The sequence below is a fragment of the Gossypium hirsutum genome, chromosome A01 (genome assembly GCF_007990345.1).
Source record: "Gossypium hirsutum isolate 1008001.06 chromosome A01, Gossypium_hirsutum_v2.1, whole genome shotgun sequence".
Classification (NCBI taxonomy): domain Eukaryota; kingdom Viridiplantae; phylum Streptophyta; class Magnoliopsida; order Malvales; family Malvaceae; genus Gossypium; species Gossypium hirsutum.
This window is the reverse complement of record NC_053424.1, coordinates 62,559,873-62,575,566: the sequence shown is the minus strand read 5'-3', so window position 1 is coordinate 62,575,566 and position 15,694 is coordinate 62,559,873. Positions and strand designations below refer to the sequence as shown.

Sequence of the window (15,694 nt, the reverse complement as noted above, 5' to 3'; positions counted from 1 at the left end):
TCGATCAACAACATATCACATCATTATCATGCACTCACCAAGAAATAACATATCCTACCATCAAAACACTAGCACATGCATGCATGGGTAATTAGATTACAACCCAAATGATCAAATATGAGCCATATCACATAGCCATTACAAAAAGAATCATCATTATCATAGGCCTTCACAATTTGGCCAAATAGCATGACACATATCACAAAATGACCAAGTTTCCTATACATGCCATACCCAAAATAATAATTACACTATACGCAATAGTCTTTTGATAGTGTGATCGAATACTCCGATAGCTTTCGATCCCCGAGCTAGCTTGGCGGAACTACAAAGGATGGAAAAGAGAGGGGAGTAAGCATTATAACTTAGTAAGCTCACATGCAAATAATATGCAATGATAGTAAACAATCAACAAGCGAAAACACAGTAATATATACATAAAGATTATTCATCATTCAAACCTTCTTACTTACCCATCATATGCACACATATACTTGCTCATCATAAATCGATCTTCATCAAGGCATTATTCATAGGTTTTGCATACATACCTGTACTCATTGTAGAGTATCGATAACCATACCTCTTTCATATGACCTCCTCGGGACTTTTGTCACATTTATTACATTACCCATTGAACACTCGGAATACTATTGGATATGTGGAAAAATTACACATAAGTGCCACATATACAAACGTAGCCGAAGCTACCCCATAACAAGTAACATATCTATAATGAACTCGGACCTCTCAACGAGCTCGGATGTTACATGAATCGCATCCATTATGAACTCAGACCTCTCAACGAGCTCGAATGCCACATATCTCACGAACCCGGACCGCTCAATGAGTTCGGACTTCTTATTTCCTAGTGACATGTCACTTGTATCCTGAACTATTCCTAAGGTTTAAATGGGATTTTTCCTCACTTGCATATAGTATCTCCATTGTACTTGCTCGAAACGTCGTAAATCACGACCATAATAACATTCATGCTTTCATAGCAATCCATAAGCATATAACTCATAATCACAATAAAACATTTATCACAATAAATTAAAGCATTAAAAAAAACATGCTACAACACCACATTATTTGCATATGTAATTACCTCGGTACAAAATGATGATAATTGAGCCTAATCGTCGTATACTTTATTCTTTCCTCGATCAAGTCCCGATTCACATTTTTCTTTATCTATAATGCCAAATTTAACTTATTTATTATTCACATTATTCAAATGGGTCCATAATTCATACTTTTTCAAATTTACATTTTGACTCCTAAACTTTCACATATTTACGATTTAGTCTTTAGACTCGTAAAATGAAATGCATGCATTTTCTTGGTTACCCAATCCTAGTCGAACCTTTACTATGCTCATATCAACCCATATTTTCTTTTATTTCACATTATTACTATTCTCTTTTACACTTTTACAAACAAGTCCCTTTGTTTAGGTGTTTTAACTAAAAATCACCTAGTAAAAGATGTTTATCATGCCTCAAACATTCATATTCCTCCATTAATCATCAAAATACATGCATGTCACACATGGGTAAAATTTTGTACATGAACCCTAGCTTAAAATATAGCTAGAAATGGGTAGATCATGCTTCAAGGACTTCAAAAATGCAAAGAACATTAAAAACGGGGCTAGGATGCACTTACAATCAAGCTTGGAAATGTTGAACAAACCCTAGCTATGGTGTCTTGCAAATTTTTGGCAATGAAGGAGGAAGAACACCAATCTTGACTTATTTTTCCCTTTTTATTCTTTTAATTACCAAATGACCAAAATGCCCTTAGGGTTTTTCTTTCACATTTTTCCTATGCATGTCCATTTTTGTCCAAAATTATAAAAATTGGTCAAATTTCTAATTAGGACCCTCTAATTCAATATCTAATGCAATTTCATGCTTAAAGCTTCTAGAATGCAAGTGTTGCACTTTATTCAATTTGGTCCCTAAAATGTAATTAGACATTTTATGCATAGAATTTCTTCATGAAACTTTCACACAAGCATGCATTCACAACATAAACCTCATAAGAATCATAAAATGATTCTTTCTATCTTCAGATTTGTGGTCTCGAATCCAATGTTCCAACTAGGACCTAATTCAGGATGTTACAAAAATTCACATTCAATTTAATACATATAGCCTTTAAATTTTATTAATTACACATTTTCCTTAAACTTTTATATTTTTCACAATTTAGTCCCTAAATCTCAAAATTCCTAATTATCAAAATATTAAACTACCATAAGCTAGTCGAATTTTCACCCTAACATATTCAGCCCACATATATTAAAATTTCACATAAATTCTTTATTATTTCTAACATTTAATTAATATAGTCCTTTAACCAAAACTAACCAAAGTTACTTTATAATTTCATTAAAACCAACAACCAACACCTTAAATCAAAGTTTTAACATCATAACAACAAGGGTTCATCAATGGCAACATTCAAAAACTTTGACAGTTTCAAAAACGAAGGTACGGGTTAGATGACCCTAGTTGTAACGACCCCAAAAACATAAAATTACAAAAATTAAGCTAAATTTGAACTTACATGCAAAGAGTACCTAAACCTAAACCTATTATATCACTTAATTATAATTTTACTTAAGTCATATCACTCAATTAAGCCAAACCTAAACCTATTACCGTCCATCATGGATAATGATGGTCTAATTACCATTTAAGGCTATCAAATTAAATTTCTAAAGCTATTAAGCCCAATTTACAAATAGCAACTGAGTTTCACAAAGTTTACAAATTAGTCCTTTTTACTAAATTAACTAGGTAAACATTAAAATTTCTTCACCAAAAATTAATACGACCTTAATGCAACTCTACAATTAGTAATTAATTAATAAAACATGACTTCATATTTTAGAATTGTGGTCTCGAAACCACTATTTCTGACACCACTGAAAAACGGGATATTATAATTCTCCCTTTAAGAAACTTTCATCCTAAAAAATCTTACCAGAGAAAAGGTTGGGATACTGTGATTTCATATTTTCTTCCATTTCCCATTTCATTTCTTTCAATCCCGTGTCGTCTCCATAATACTTTAACCAACAATACAGATTTATTTCTCAACTTTTTTATTTCCCGAGCTAAAGATCTTTACAAGTTCTTCATCATAGGGTAAATTAGGCTGTAATTCTATTTCTTCTGTAGACAAAATATGCAACAACTTAGATTGATATCGTCAAAGCATTAAAACATGAAAAATGTTATGAATTCTGTCGAGTTTTGAAGGTAAGGCCAAAAGATATCCTACCGGTCCTATTCTTTTAAAAACTTCATTTAGCTCGATAAATCTAGGACTTAGCTTTCCTTTTTGGCCAAAATGCAATACTTTCATCCAGGGACACACGGCCATGTTCGTGCATGTGTAACTCTCTAATTTGGGTCACACAACCAAGCCACACGCTCGTCTGCCAAGCCGTGTAACTTTCGAAATTGCCTTACATGCTCATGTGCTAGGCCGTGTGCTAGACCGTGTAACTACCTGACTTGCAACCTTTAAAACCTATAGGGGACATATGGCTGTGTCACATAGTCATGTGTCATACACGGCTGAGATGTACGCCCGTGTCTTAGGCCATGTAGACAAGAAATAGGCCAAAATCAAGCCATTTCTTTCACCCAATTCAAGCATGTACCTACAAGCCATTTACATATATAACCAAGACCTTAAATAATGCCCAAAACATGCATAATAAGACCAATTTAAAAGGCTATTTATTCATCCAACCAATATGCCATATAGGCACCTCAAACACAACCATTAAACATGTCTAAGCATATGCATATTTGTCCATAAATCAACCATACACAACTACTGATTTCCATACCAAAACATAACACAATTGACCATATACAAAATCATATCCTAACATACCAAATTGGTCATTCAAAACATACATCCACTGAGCCAAATCAACACCAACCATCAAGGCATCAAAGAGCCAAAAGCACACCAATCATAATACCATATATACATGCCAAACATAACAACTAGATCATTAAGCACAAGTCCACCTATACATGCCATTATAACCTTGACCAAAACATCAAAATCTACTGATATAATCGCTAGATAGTGTGATAGGTCTCCGACGAGCTTCCGATAATCTATAAAATATAAGAAAAAAACTACGTAAGCATATGATGCTTAGTAAGTTCGTAAATCATGAACATAGATTGCCATTTCAAAAGCATATCATTAAATTTAACATGATACAACCCAACTAATAGCTTGGCACAAGGCGAAGCGTCATCAACAACAATTGTTAGTGCCTTAACACATAACTCAATAGATTCATCACATGGTAAGATAGTTTATATGAACATAAAGCCATTGAATTCATACTTTCCATAAACATAATTATACATGCTTTGATCAATATCATTTCATACCTTTCCACACTTTCATAACATAGTCGATTGGAACACTTACCGTTCCTTCCCTTTTCTATGCCCGTTGAACCACTTAGAATAATATCGAATACATGAGAAGCTCACACAAAGTGCTCTAAACATATGGTTGAAACCATTCCTTTTTATTTTTCCTTTACATCATTACTCACTTGAGCCATAAATGGGTCTGCTCACACAAGCTGACAGTCGAAATGTAGCTACACGATGTTGCTTATACAAGCAAACGAGTATTCATAACAAATGTCGAAACTTAGCCGTCGGTAGGACATTCAGGACTAGCACCTGAAACATGGTAACCGTAATGACATGTCATTTGTATCCTACATATTCCTAAGGTTCAAACGAGGCTCGATAATCGTCAAAACTTCGTTGGATTTTCATCGTTTCATTATATGATAAATAGCATAATATCATATATATTGATTCATTTATATTAGAACAACACATTAAACATTCAATTTAATCAACATTTAAGTGATTACAGTTCATACGAACTTACCTGGCTAAATTACAGCAATGACTAAGTATAGGAGCTATTTGGTAATTTTATTTTCTCCTCAAATTTCTAGTTGTTCTTCATCTAAACTAATAGTTTCATTCAATTTATTATTTTAGACAGTAAAACCAATTCATTTTATGCAATTTAGTCATTTTTTACATTTTTACAAAATTACCCTCAACTTTTTATTTTTGCAACTAGGTCCCTATGCATTAATCATGCAAATAAACCAATTTTATTGAAAATTCATACCAGCCGGATGTTTATAGTATCCATTACAGCCCAAATTTGTAACAATTTCACACTAAGTCCTTGTATTTTACTATTTTAACAATTTAATCCCTAAATGTTAAATTCATCAAAATCACTTAACAAAATACTTATAAATAACAACTAATACCTAAAATTCATCATTTAACATTTAAAATCACAAAGATTCACCAATGGTAACATTCAAAATCTTTAACAATTTCGAAATCGAAGATACGGGCTAGCGGACCTAGTTGCAAAAATATAAAAATTATTAGAAACGGACCTCAAAATCTCCCACATGCATTGAAATAGTTTGGCCAAACCTCTCTTGCTCCAAAGATGGGGTTTCTCCTGTTGAAGAAGAATAACATAAGAAAAAATAGGTTTTTTGCTTTTCTTTTTATTTATTTATTACTTATTATTTACTTTATTAACTTAAAATATATCATATAAACTAACATAAATTAGTCACCAACTACCCACTAATTTATGGCACGGTATATTTGCTATTTTAGTCAATTTAGTTACCTTCCTCAGCTATTTGACACCTTTAATTAATAGAGTTCAACTTTTATATCTTTTACAATTTAGTTCTTTTTAATTAATTAACTATCTAAACATTAAAATTTCTTAACGAAACTTTAATACAATCTTAATAACACTCCGTAAATATTTATAAATATTTAAGGCTTGACTTATAAAAACAAGGTCACGATACCTCATTTTCAAAAACTACTTGACTTTAGGGTCATACCACTTGAACTTAATTTTTCATTCAAATAGTATAAATTGCCAATTTAAAATTTTATTTAAATACCATGTTTGACTCGTAAATATTAAATAATAATATTTAAGAACTTACTCATCAAATTTGTAACACCCTTAACCCGTATCCATCGCCGAAATAGGGTTTCAGAGCATTACCAAAATTTACAGATCATTTAATAGAAATTTTGCTTCACATAACATTCATACCTGTAATTAATCAAATTTATTCATAGTGTCCCTTATGTGAGCCATCGAGGCTCAAAATATATATCGCGACTTAACCGAAAACTCGAAAATTTTTTCAAAAATATTTAAAATTTTCAACACTGCACTGGTCACACGGCTGTGTGGCCAAGCGGTGTGGTTCAGACAATACTCATGAAGCTATATTCATCAATGTACAAGGTGAATAAATCCACAGCATCACTTATACATATCATCTCTAGCTTAGTAAGATTTTAAATAATTTTAACTCTTCCTAGTTTCTTTATTTTCATATGTATCTCTTTACTTTCCACACTCATTCCTTATGTATAACACACCGGTCATAAGCATACTATACCATTATAACCACAAGCTAGTGCAGTTGAACATAACTCTTTTCAATTAATCATATGATAAGTCATTTCATAAGATATTGTGTAACTTAAAACTTGCCACTCTCTCACGATCACAAGTATATTTTCATTTGAGCACTTGCCCTTTCAACACATCATGTAAATAAACATATTACCATTTAACCAGTAGCTTGGCATTTGTCTAAGCATCAACAATAACACTTGTTAGCATACTTAAACATATTCATATAAATTCAACATAGATAAACTTATTTTCTTATCATATTACACTTGAGTTTATTGCTCATCTCAACATACATAATTTCCTTGTAGCAACATATCAAAGATAATCACATTTTTACATGTCATGATACCTATCATTCTTTTGTTGTTTCTTTATAAACATATATCATTCATTTCGTTATATCAATATTTCACGCACCATCATTTCCATATATTTCAGGTATATACTTGTGATAATTAATTTCAAACTCACGTTATCTCATATCAGAACTTTATACATTGAATCATTTAAATATCAGTGGTTCACTTATTTTAGATCAATATCAATAATAACCATAAGTATTCCAATACTACTTTCATATGTCACTTACCAATCTTTTTCAAATTAGAGAACGTCTTGTGGATTTGAGTCCGTCGTTTGCTTAGTTCCACGATTCACAACTCAGTATGGAAACACCATACCTACATTTCATAGCTCGGTATGGAAATATCATACCTACGTTTTACACTTTGCCATGGATCAACCATGGTCTTATCCGTCAATTCATCACTGATCACTGAACACTTTGCTATGTTTGGCACACTATATCACTTTGCCATGATTGGCACACTTTATCACTTTGCCATAGTTCAACTATGGACTTGCACTTCCACACTTTTCACTTCTCACTGATTAGATAAGTGTAGCTAAAGCTACCACTTATCACTTGTCACTTTTAGCCGAAGCTACCACTATTCACTGATCAGGTAGCTAGAGCTACCACTTTTCACTAGTCAGGTAGCCGAAGCTACTACTTTTCACTGATCAGGTAGCCGAAGCTACCACTTTTCACTGATCAGGTAGCCGAAGCTACCACTTTTCACATTGTACACACAAGGCGTACATTTCCTTTTCAAGTGTACACACAAAGTGTACGTTTCCTTTTTAAGTTGTACACACACAGTGTACATTTCCTTTTCCAGTTGTACCTTTTAGGTACATATATCCTTTTCAAGTGTCACCCTTTCAGGTGAAGTTCCTTTTCATAATGAGATCATAAGATTACTCCTTTCGGAATAACCTTTACTACAACACATGCAAAACCTCATTTATAAGGGTAATCACCTGTCCAATCGGAATTCAATATTCGAACGGTTTCTTGTACCCTTTTTATCAATCACATATATCATATGTTAACATTTTCATACTACATATTCATGTCATTTACATATCATAATTCTCACAAGTCAATAATGAAATCAATACATTTTCATACTTAATTAAGTTATATAAGCTTACCTGGCTAAATTACAGAAATATGAAGATTCAGGGGCATTTTGGTAATTTTTCATTTTTTCTGATTTTTCAGCCGATCTTGATCTAAATTAATAATTTCATTCAATTTATTAATTTAAACGCTAAAACAATTCATTTTCTTCAATTTGGTCCTTTTTGACATTTTTACAAAATTGCCCCTAAAGCTTTACTCTTATTCAATTTAGTCCATGAACCTAAAACATGAAAATTAGCCATTTTTAAAGTAAACCCATACTAACTGAATATTCATATATTTTCCTCCTCCTCCTCTCCATTCCACATCCTTAATTTATACATAATTCCACTATTTACTTATATGTTCACATCAAGCTATCTACTTGAGTCATAGTCACTAAATTATTTATATCTTGAGCTACAGAACTCGAAATTAAGATTTGCTAATTTTCCTTGAAACTATACTTACATATCTTCTTACCATAAAATTTTCAAAATTTTTGATTTAGCCAATAAGTACAGTTTATTCTTTAAAGTCACCTTTGTTCTGCTGTCTGACAGTTCTAACCCTTCTTCACTAAAAATTAATTATCTCCTCGTACAAGATTCGAATGATGTTCCCATTTGTTTCTCTTGAAAATATACTCATTCAGGATTCTAAACAATCAATTTAAGCCCCTAATTATTTTTTCTCAAATTTTTTATTATTTTCCAAAGTCAAAATAGGGGAACCCGAAATTAATCTGACCTTGTCTAACTAAATTTGTTATATCTCACAATTTACTATTTCATTGCTTACACCATTTCTTCTATGAAAAACTAGACTCGGTAAAATTTAATTTCATATTTTATTCAACTTCTAATTCAATTTCCACAATTTTTGGTGATTTTTCAAATTTAGACCACTGCTACTGTCCAAAACTATTTTAGTGCAAGATATTAATTACCATGTTTATAACACCCTTATTTTCTTTCTCTACACTATTTCTTATCACTTTCTCTTGTTTTCTCTTCACTAACATATCAAGAACATAGGACCATATGTAAGGAAACTCTACATTAACATCAATCCCATGTTTTTTCAATAATATCAAACTTAAAAATATATTGATATCATGATGTTCTTACCTAGTTCTACTCTTCATCTTAATTTTCTCTCTCCTCCAGCTTCTATTCCTTCAATCCAATTTGATATTCTAACTCCTTAACATTTTTCTCTCTTGGTAGCTATGGAAATTCTTTTGATTTCTAGGTGAAAATAGTAAATTTTTGGTGGAAGGACTAAATTGTAAAGAAAAGAAAACTTTCTTTCTTTTCTTCACTTCTAACGTTTGCATGCATGGAAAGATTATGATAATTCTTCATCTTTCCTTCCTTCTATACTAAATAAATAATAATAAAATATTAATAAATATCTCATTAAAATATTAATAAAATAATATTTATCTAATTAATTAATTTAAAATATCATCAACATAATCATTACATTCTAGAATTCTCTCTCTTACTAATTGACCATTTTGCCCTTCATGATCTTTTAGAATTCCATCCTTGAGTCATCACATAATTTGGTAAAATTGCCATTTAGTCCCTCATAATTTTTTACCTATTCAATTTGGTCCTAATTCATCCATTTTCCTTAGTTTCTAGATCATTCCACCCTTAAAATATTTTCACTATTGGTCCTTCAACTTTTTCATATTTACACTTTAACCCCTCAAATTTTGAGTATTTACTCTTGTGCAACAAGACTTTTCTCATATTTACAATTTAGTCATTTCTTGAATTAATATATCATAATATGCTTCCCAAGGTTGACACAACTCAAAATTTTCCTTTTTGTCAGTTTATTTTCTTATTTTACTATATCAAAGATAATATCTTACTGTAAAAATTTTCGGGGTATTACAGGATTTGTGGCCCCAAAACCACTATTTTCGACACCACTAAAAATGGGTTGTTACACATATTCTATTATCTCTCGCTTCATACCAGACCATCAATAACGTTGTTTCAAGTCGTTATACATTTTCGTACTCCTAGGATGAATCGAGTAAATACTATTGTGATCTTCATCCAACAGTTCCCACTTTAATTCTGAATCGTGTGGTACACATAGTCGATGTCGAAAATATAAACAATCGCCATTCTCGACACAAAAATTAGATTTTTTATCACTTTTAACCAAGTTGAACTTGAACAATAACTCTAGATCCATTTTCTGTAATTCTCAAATTTTCGATAGGAATACGGTTTTACTATCAAGTCAGCCAAGATAGAACCATCATGTTCTAATGGCAAGTTTGCATTCATAGCTCTCAAACCAAATAGGGACTTTCGACTCAAAGTATCAGCGACAATATTAGCTTTCCCTAGATGATAATCAATTACTAAATCGTTATCATTTAGTAATTTAAACCATCTTCGCTGATGCAAATTAAATTCCTTCCGAATCATTAAGTATTTCAAAATTTTATGATAAGTAAAGATATGACATTTTTCATCGTATAAATAGTGTCGCTAGACCTTCAAGGCAAAAACCACTGCAGCTAGTTCCAAATCATATGTCGGGTAGTTCTGCTCTGAGGCTTTAATGGTCTTGAGGCATATGCAATTACTTTACCACTTTGTATTCAAACATAGCTTAAACCACAAAGAGACACATCACTAAACACAATAAATTCCTTTCCAGATTTAGGTTGCATCAAAATTAGAGTTTTAGTTAACATACTCTTCAGTTATTCGAAACTATTCTAACATTTATCTATCTAGATATGTAACACCCTTAACCTGTCTCCGTCATCAGATTAGGGTTACGGAGTATTACAAAACAATAAAAAAATTTGAATATTTTATCAATCAATAGAATAATCACATTACAAAACATTCATACTCATGCACAAAATCCCTAAATCGAGCCCTCGAGGCTCTAAAAATAACCTAGAAACAATTGGGGACCAATTTGAAAAAGTTTAGAAAGTTTTGTAAAAATATGCAAAATTTAAAAAACACGGGTCACACGGCCGCATGACCAGGCTGTGTGTCTAGCACTACTAAGACACACACCCGTGTTTCAGGCTATGTAACAATCGAACTAGGGACACACAGCCATGTCCCAGCCCATGTCCTCACTCGTAACTCTCTGAGTAGGGTCACACAGTTGTGTCACACAGTTGTGTCACACGTCCTTGTGCCAAGCCGTGTAACTCACTGACTTGGACCCTAAAGAACTCATCAGATGACACACGACCATTTCGTCAGGCCGTGTGTCTCACACAGTTGAGTTGCACACTTGTGTCTCAAGTCGTGTGAACCCAAAATGAACCTTAAATAACAAGTTTACCATACAATTAGGGCCATTTTGACAAAATATATAAACATTAGTGGCCAAATTTATTATTAAACCAAAGATAAAAGGAGTGTGTTTCTGGGTGACACAAAGTAAGCAATACCATCAGGTAGATCTTCTTCCCTAAACATCACATTCTTCATCGCACGATCATCGTACGACCACCATCACTCAAGCTTACTCAATGGTTGCCACCACCATGAGTTTCGCTAATCGCCTCATCCCCTATCCCTCATCTTGTCTTATGATAAGATTAATCAAATTTAAACATTATACTCAAATTATGATTTAATTGTTAGATTAAATTAAATCTTCCTAATCCTTTTAAATAATCCACATTCAATGTAAAATGAAATATCTCACTTTATATTTTAATAGTTGATAAAATTGTTTTATTCTCTAAATTTACATTAACAAACACCTAACTATTGTTATTTTTTTGTCATTCAATTATAAAAAATTACATAATAATCACTCAATTATTTGAAATTTTCTTTTGTTTTTTTTATCACTAATCGTTAAATTTCTAATGGAAAGATGATGTAACAATGTTTAGAATTGGTATAATAGCAATTTTAACCCCTAACATTAATATATTGTATCAATTTAATCTTGATTCTAAAAAAATAATAATTAACATTTACAATGCAATCTTGATTTTCTTTGTGATCCTTTCACCTAAAAAGTTTAAAAAAATGTTAGCTAAATTAGATCAAAATATATTCAAAAATGAAAACACAAAAAAATCTAATATAATAATCTCATCTTTTCTTCTTCTTTTAAAATTAACCTTAATGTCACAAAGAAAATAAAAAATGAAACAAAAACTAGATTACACAATGTGTAAATGTTGATGATTAATTTTTTTTTTTTAAATCAAGACTAAATTTACATATTATATAAATGTTATCGAATAAAATTGTTATAATGCTAATTTTAATAACAGCCAAATTATCTTTTTGATGTTAATTTAATAGCAGATAATCAAAAAGAAAAAAAATCAAATAATTGATAATTAGGCTTCGTTTGTTTGCTTGTATTTTGTTTTCCGAAAAATATTTTCATCATTGTCCACCGTTTTTTTAGTGGAAAACAAATTCCTACTATAAAAGCTTTTCCAAAACACGGGAAAATTGATGCCTTCTTTAGGGAAAATGGCTTACACTTTTTCTTTCGGTAAGACATTTTCCAAAACAGGGAAAATTTTTCTCCCCTTTCCTCTTCCCCTTCCCTTTCCCCTTCCCCTTAGGTTGCAAAAGATTCTCTTTCTTTTAATCTTTCATTGAATGTTTTTTTTTTGATTCACAAAGTGAAAATTGTAGACAAAAACCATAGCCAATGGATAGGGGAAGATGGAGGAGAGGGGCGGTATCTCATGGAATGCTACCGTTGTTGGCTCTTCACGCCGTTAACGAATATTACCAACTGCCATGGAAGCCGCCGGTCACCATCAGTCTTCTCACTGCCAACACTCTAATTTATCTCAGGCCTTCGTTCCTAGATTCTCTCCTCCTTTTTGTTGATGAGGTTTGGTTCATTCCTCATCTTATTCTCAAGGTACGTTTACTCTTTTTCTTTCTCTTTTTTGTTCTTAATTATTGTTTATTTCATCCTACCAACTAGGTATTATAGTGCATGATTTCTTAACGCTTAAGGAAAAATCAATAATCAAGTAAGAAAGATTATGAATTTGGAGAAACATATAAAGACTTAGGAAATCGTTGGAGAAACCATGTATTGATCAATCAGAAATATGAAAATTCTGAAAATTATAGGAAATTATTTACCTAATTTACAAATTATGATAAATTCTCAAGTATATCGATGCTCAGTAAATTAGTTTTCTTCCTTGCAAAATTGTGTGCTGCAACATTGATATATTATCAACTAGATCGGCTTATTTGAAAAGGAAAACAAATTAAGGCATTAATACAAATCAAATGATTTTGACAATAAAATCCATCATCTTTGTAGACATTGAGAGAGTTCAGTGAAGGTCAATCCTGAAAATGGTAAGAAAAGAAAAAAAAACATAAATGGAAGAAACCTTTTGAAAGCATAGCCATTGAGAGGGTTCTTTGAATGTCAGTGAGCCTTGTTCCTTTTAAAAATGGTGTCAGATTTATAATTAATCCTTTGGCATAGAATGGTTTGAATCTACTTCTTAAGTATCCTTTCTTTTTTCTTGTGTTTTACCAATTGTTCAAAGCTGATGCCTCATTTTAGCTTCAAAATCCATAGTTTTGTGAATTTAGGTATCTTAAACACTTGAATATTCCAAAGTTTTCCTTGTTCATCTGCTGATTTTGGATTCTCATTGTTAAATTTAGAAAAAAAAGAAAAAAAAAGAGAAAGGGTAAAATGAAAATGGCGTCGGCTCAGGCCTTGCCTTATTCACGGAAACAAGAGCATCTAGAAGCTAGGAAGCGTCAGGTACATTTTTTTGTTCATAATTTTTTCCTTTATCGATTGATTTGATGGTCTCTTTCTGTTTTGAAATATGATTTTTGATCTGGTAAATGGTTTGGTTACTATATAGTCAGCTATTTTGGATATCAATTTTGGAATAGGACTAGAATTGGCGGTATATTTTGGTATTTTCATATATGATATGAAGTATATTTGCATTGTCTTGCAATTCTTTGGCGGGTCATGTTTGGAATTGATGGTATATGTAATCAATTATTTTGTTAGATTACACCTTTTGGGAATTTCAATGCTTTTATGCCTTAAATCTTTGCAACTGCCTACGGTGGTGCTATTGGAGCTAAAAATATGACCAATGTTTTTTGGTTTTTCTTCTTAAATTGGATTTGAGAGTTCACTTTTGTCATTACGTGCTTCTGTTTGTATCCAAGCTGGAAAATATGAAGAAGCTTCTCTACATTTGACACTCTAATAATAGTGAATTCAGATGAAGAGTGTATTTAAGTTGCATAACGATAGCATTGCAGTTTAAGGTTGCCTATATGCGTTTGTGCCTGAGTGAAGTGTCTTATTTCTACTTCTATTTTGTGATGTGTTGAATCTTTTCTGGTTGTTTAGAACTCTTCTTTAGATTTTTTTTCAGTAGTCATTCATGTTCTACTAACTAGGGCTGGTAAACAAAAAGAACTCCCATTCTAGATTTGCATGTTTTGTCTTTGAATGCTATGCCTTTTACATAGTTTGAAAAGTTAATATCCTCCTAAATCGTCCATTCGGTTGATTGGATTTTGTATAATTTTTACTTTGGATTTATGCTTATGATAAAAGTTTTCAGTTAGATTTTATTACATAAATGGATTTTTGCAAATGAACAAATAATTATTTAGAGTATGTTTACCAAGTACTGTTACAATTAATCCCTCATTTCTTGCAGTTGGAGGAATTCCATAAGGAAAAAGCAGCCGAGAAAGGCAAGAAGTCAGCATCTACCCCCAAACCAATGTTTTTGATGTTAGCTTAAATGAAAAACAACAATTAGAATATCTTGTTGTTAGCTCAAATGAAAAACTCTGCTCAATCTACCTCTCGAAGTTGATTGTTGTTAATGAGAATATCTTGGAGAAGAAGCATGATTTTTACTCTACCAAATAGAATGAGGATTTTGCTGCTTTGGAGCAGGTAGTCACATTTTCTATTCTTGGGGTGCCACTGTGTCTAGGTTTCTAATAATTATTGTGTTTTATGGTTCATCCCTTAGGCAAGTTATACTGCTTGTAATAACAATTTCCTTACTAACACAAATAAACATTTTTTGAAGTGGACTTTTTGATGTCTTAGAAATATGCCATTATAAGTATCCATGGTTATATTTAACTCATCTGATGCAATTTGACTGTAACACCCTTTACTCGAGACCGTCACTGGAGATTAGCATGAGGCGTTACCGGACTTAGCTTACTAATTCGGGGCATAAAAATTTGCTTTTAAAATTAATTTAGTTTCATTCATTCAATATGTCCCTAAAAAGGGTCTTTGAGACCCTAAAACATGAAATTGAAATGGTTCGGGAACAAATCGGAATCAATAAAAATTTTCCGATCACTTAAACAAATCAAAACAATTTATTTCATCTTTCATAAATAAATTGTCCATCTGCGTCATAGGCACTAAATAAATCATAACTCGAGCTAGAAACTCAAAATTCAAATCCTTAAATTTTCTTTAAAACTAGACTCATATATCTTCTTACTAATTTTGTTTCAGAATTTTTGGTCTAGCCAATTAGTACAGTTTATTAGTTAAAGTTTCCCCTGTTTTAGTGTACGGTTGCTCTGACCTCTGTTCACTACAAATTAATTTTCTCCCTGTACAGAATTCAAATAACCA

At 31.8% G+C, this 15,694-nt stretch overlaps 1 protein-coding gene across 2 annotated transcripts; it reads left to right on the top strand.

Moving 5' to 3' along the window:
* Window positions 1-12,471: 12,471 nt before the first annotated feature.
* LOC107896159 (rhomboid-like protein 14, mitochondrial) lies at window positions 12,472-15,164 on the top strand. 2 transcript variants are annotated; one of them, XM_041111036.1, is made up of 3 exons: window positions 12,481-12,937; window positions 13,711-13,813; window positions 14,742-15,164. In XM_041111036.1, the coding sequence occupies exons 1-3, from the start codon at window positions 12,903-12,905 to the stop codon at window positions 14,826-14,828; spliced, it is 225 nt and encodes a 74-aa protein (XP_040966970.1). In that variant the 5' UTR covers window positions 12,481-12,902; the 3' UTR covers window positions 14,829-15,164. The 2 variants fall into 2 exon arrangements, with proteins under 2 accessions (XP_040966942.1, XP_040966970.1); XM_041111008.1 differs by lacking the exon at window positions 13,711-13,813 and having other exon boundaries at window positions 12,472-12,937.
* Window positions 15,165-15,694: the final 530 nt, after the last annotated feature.

Coding starts and splice junctions, on each gene's coding strand:
- LOC107896159 (XM_041111008.1), top strand. CDS start 12,719: ATGGATAGGGGAAGATGGAGGAGAGGGGCGGTATCTCATGGAATGCTA. Junction 12,938..14,741: donor TTCCTCATCTTATTCTCAAG/GTACGTTTACTC, acceptor CATTTCTTGCAG/TTGGAGGAATTCCATAAGGA.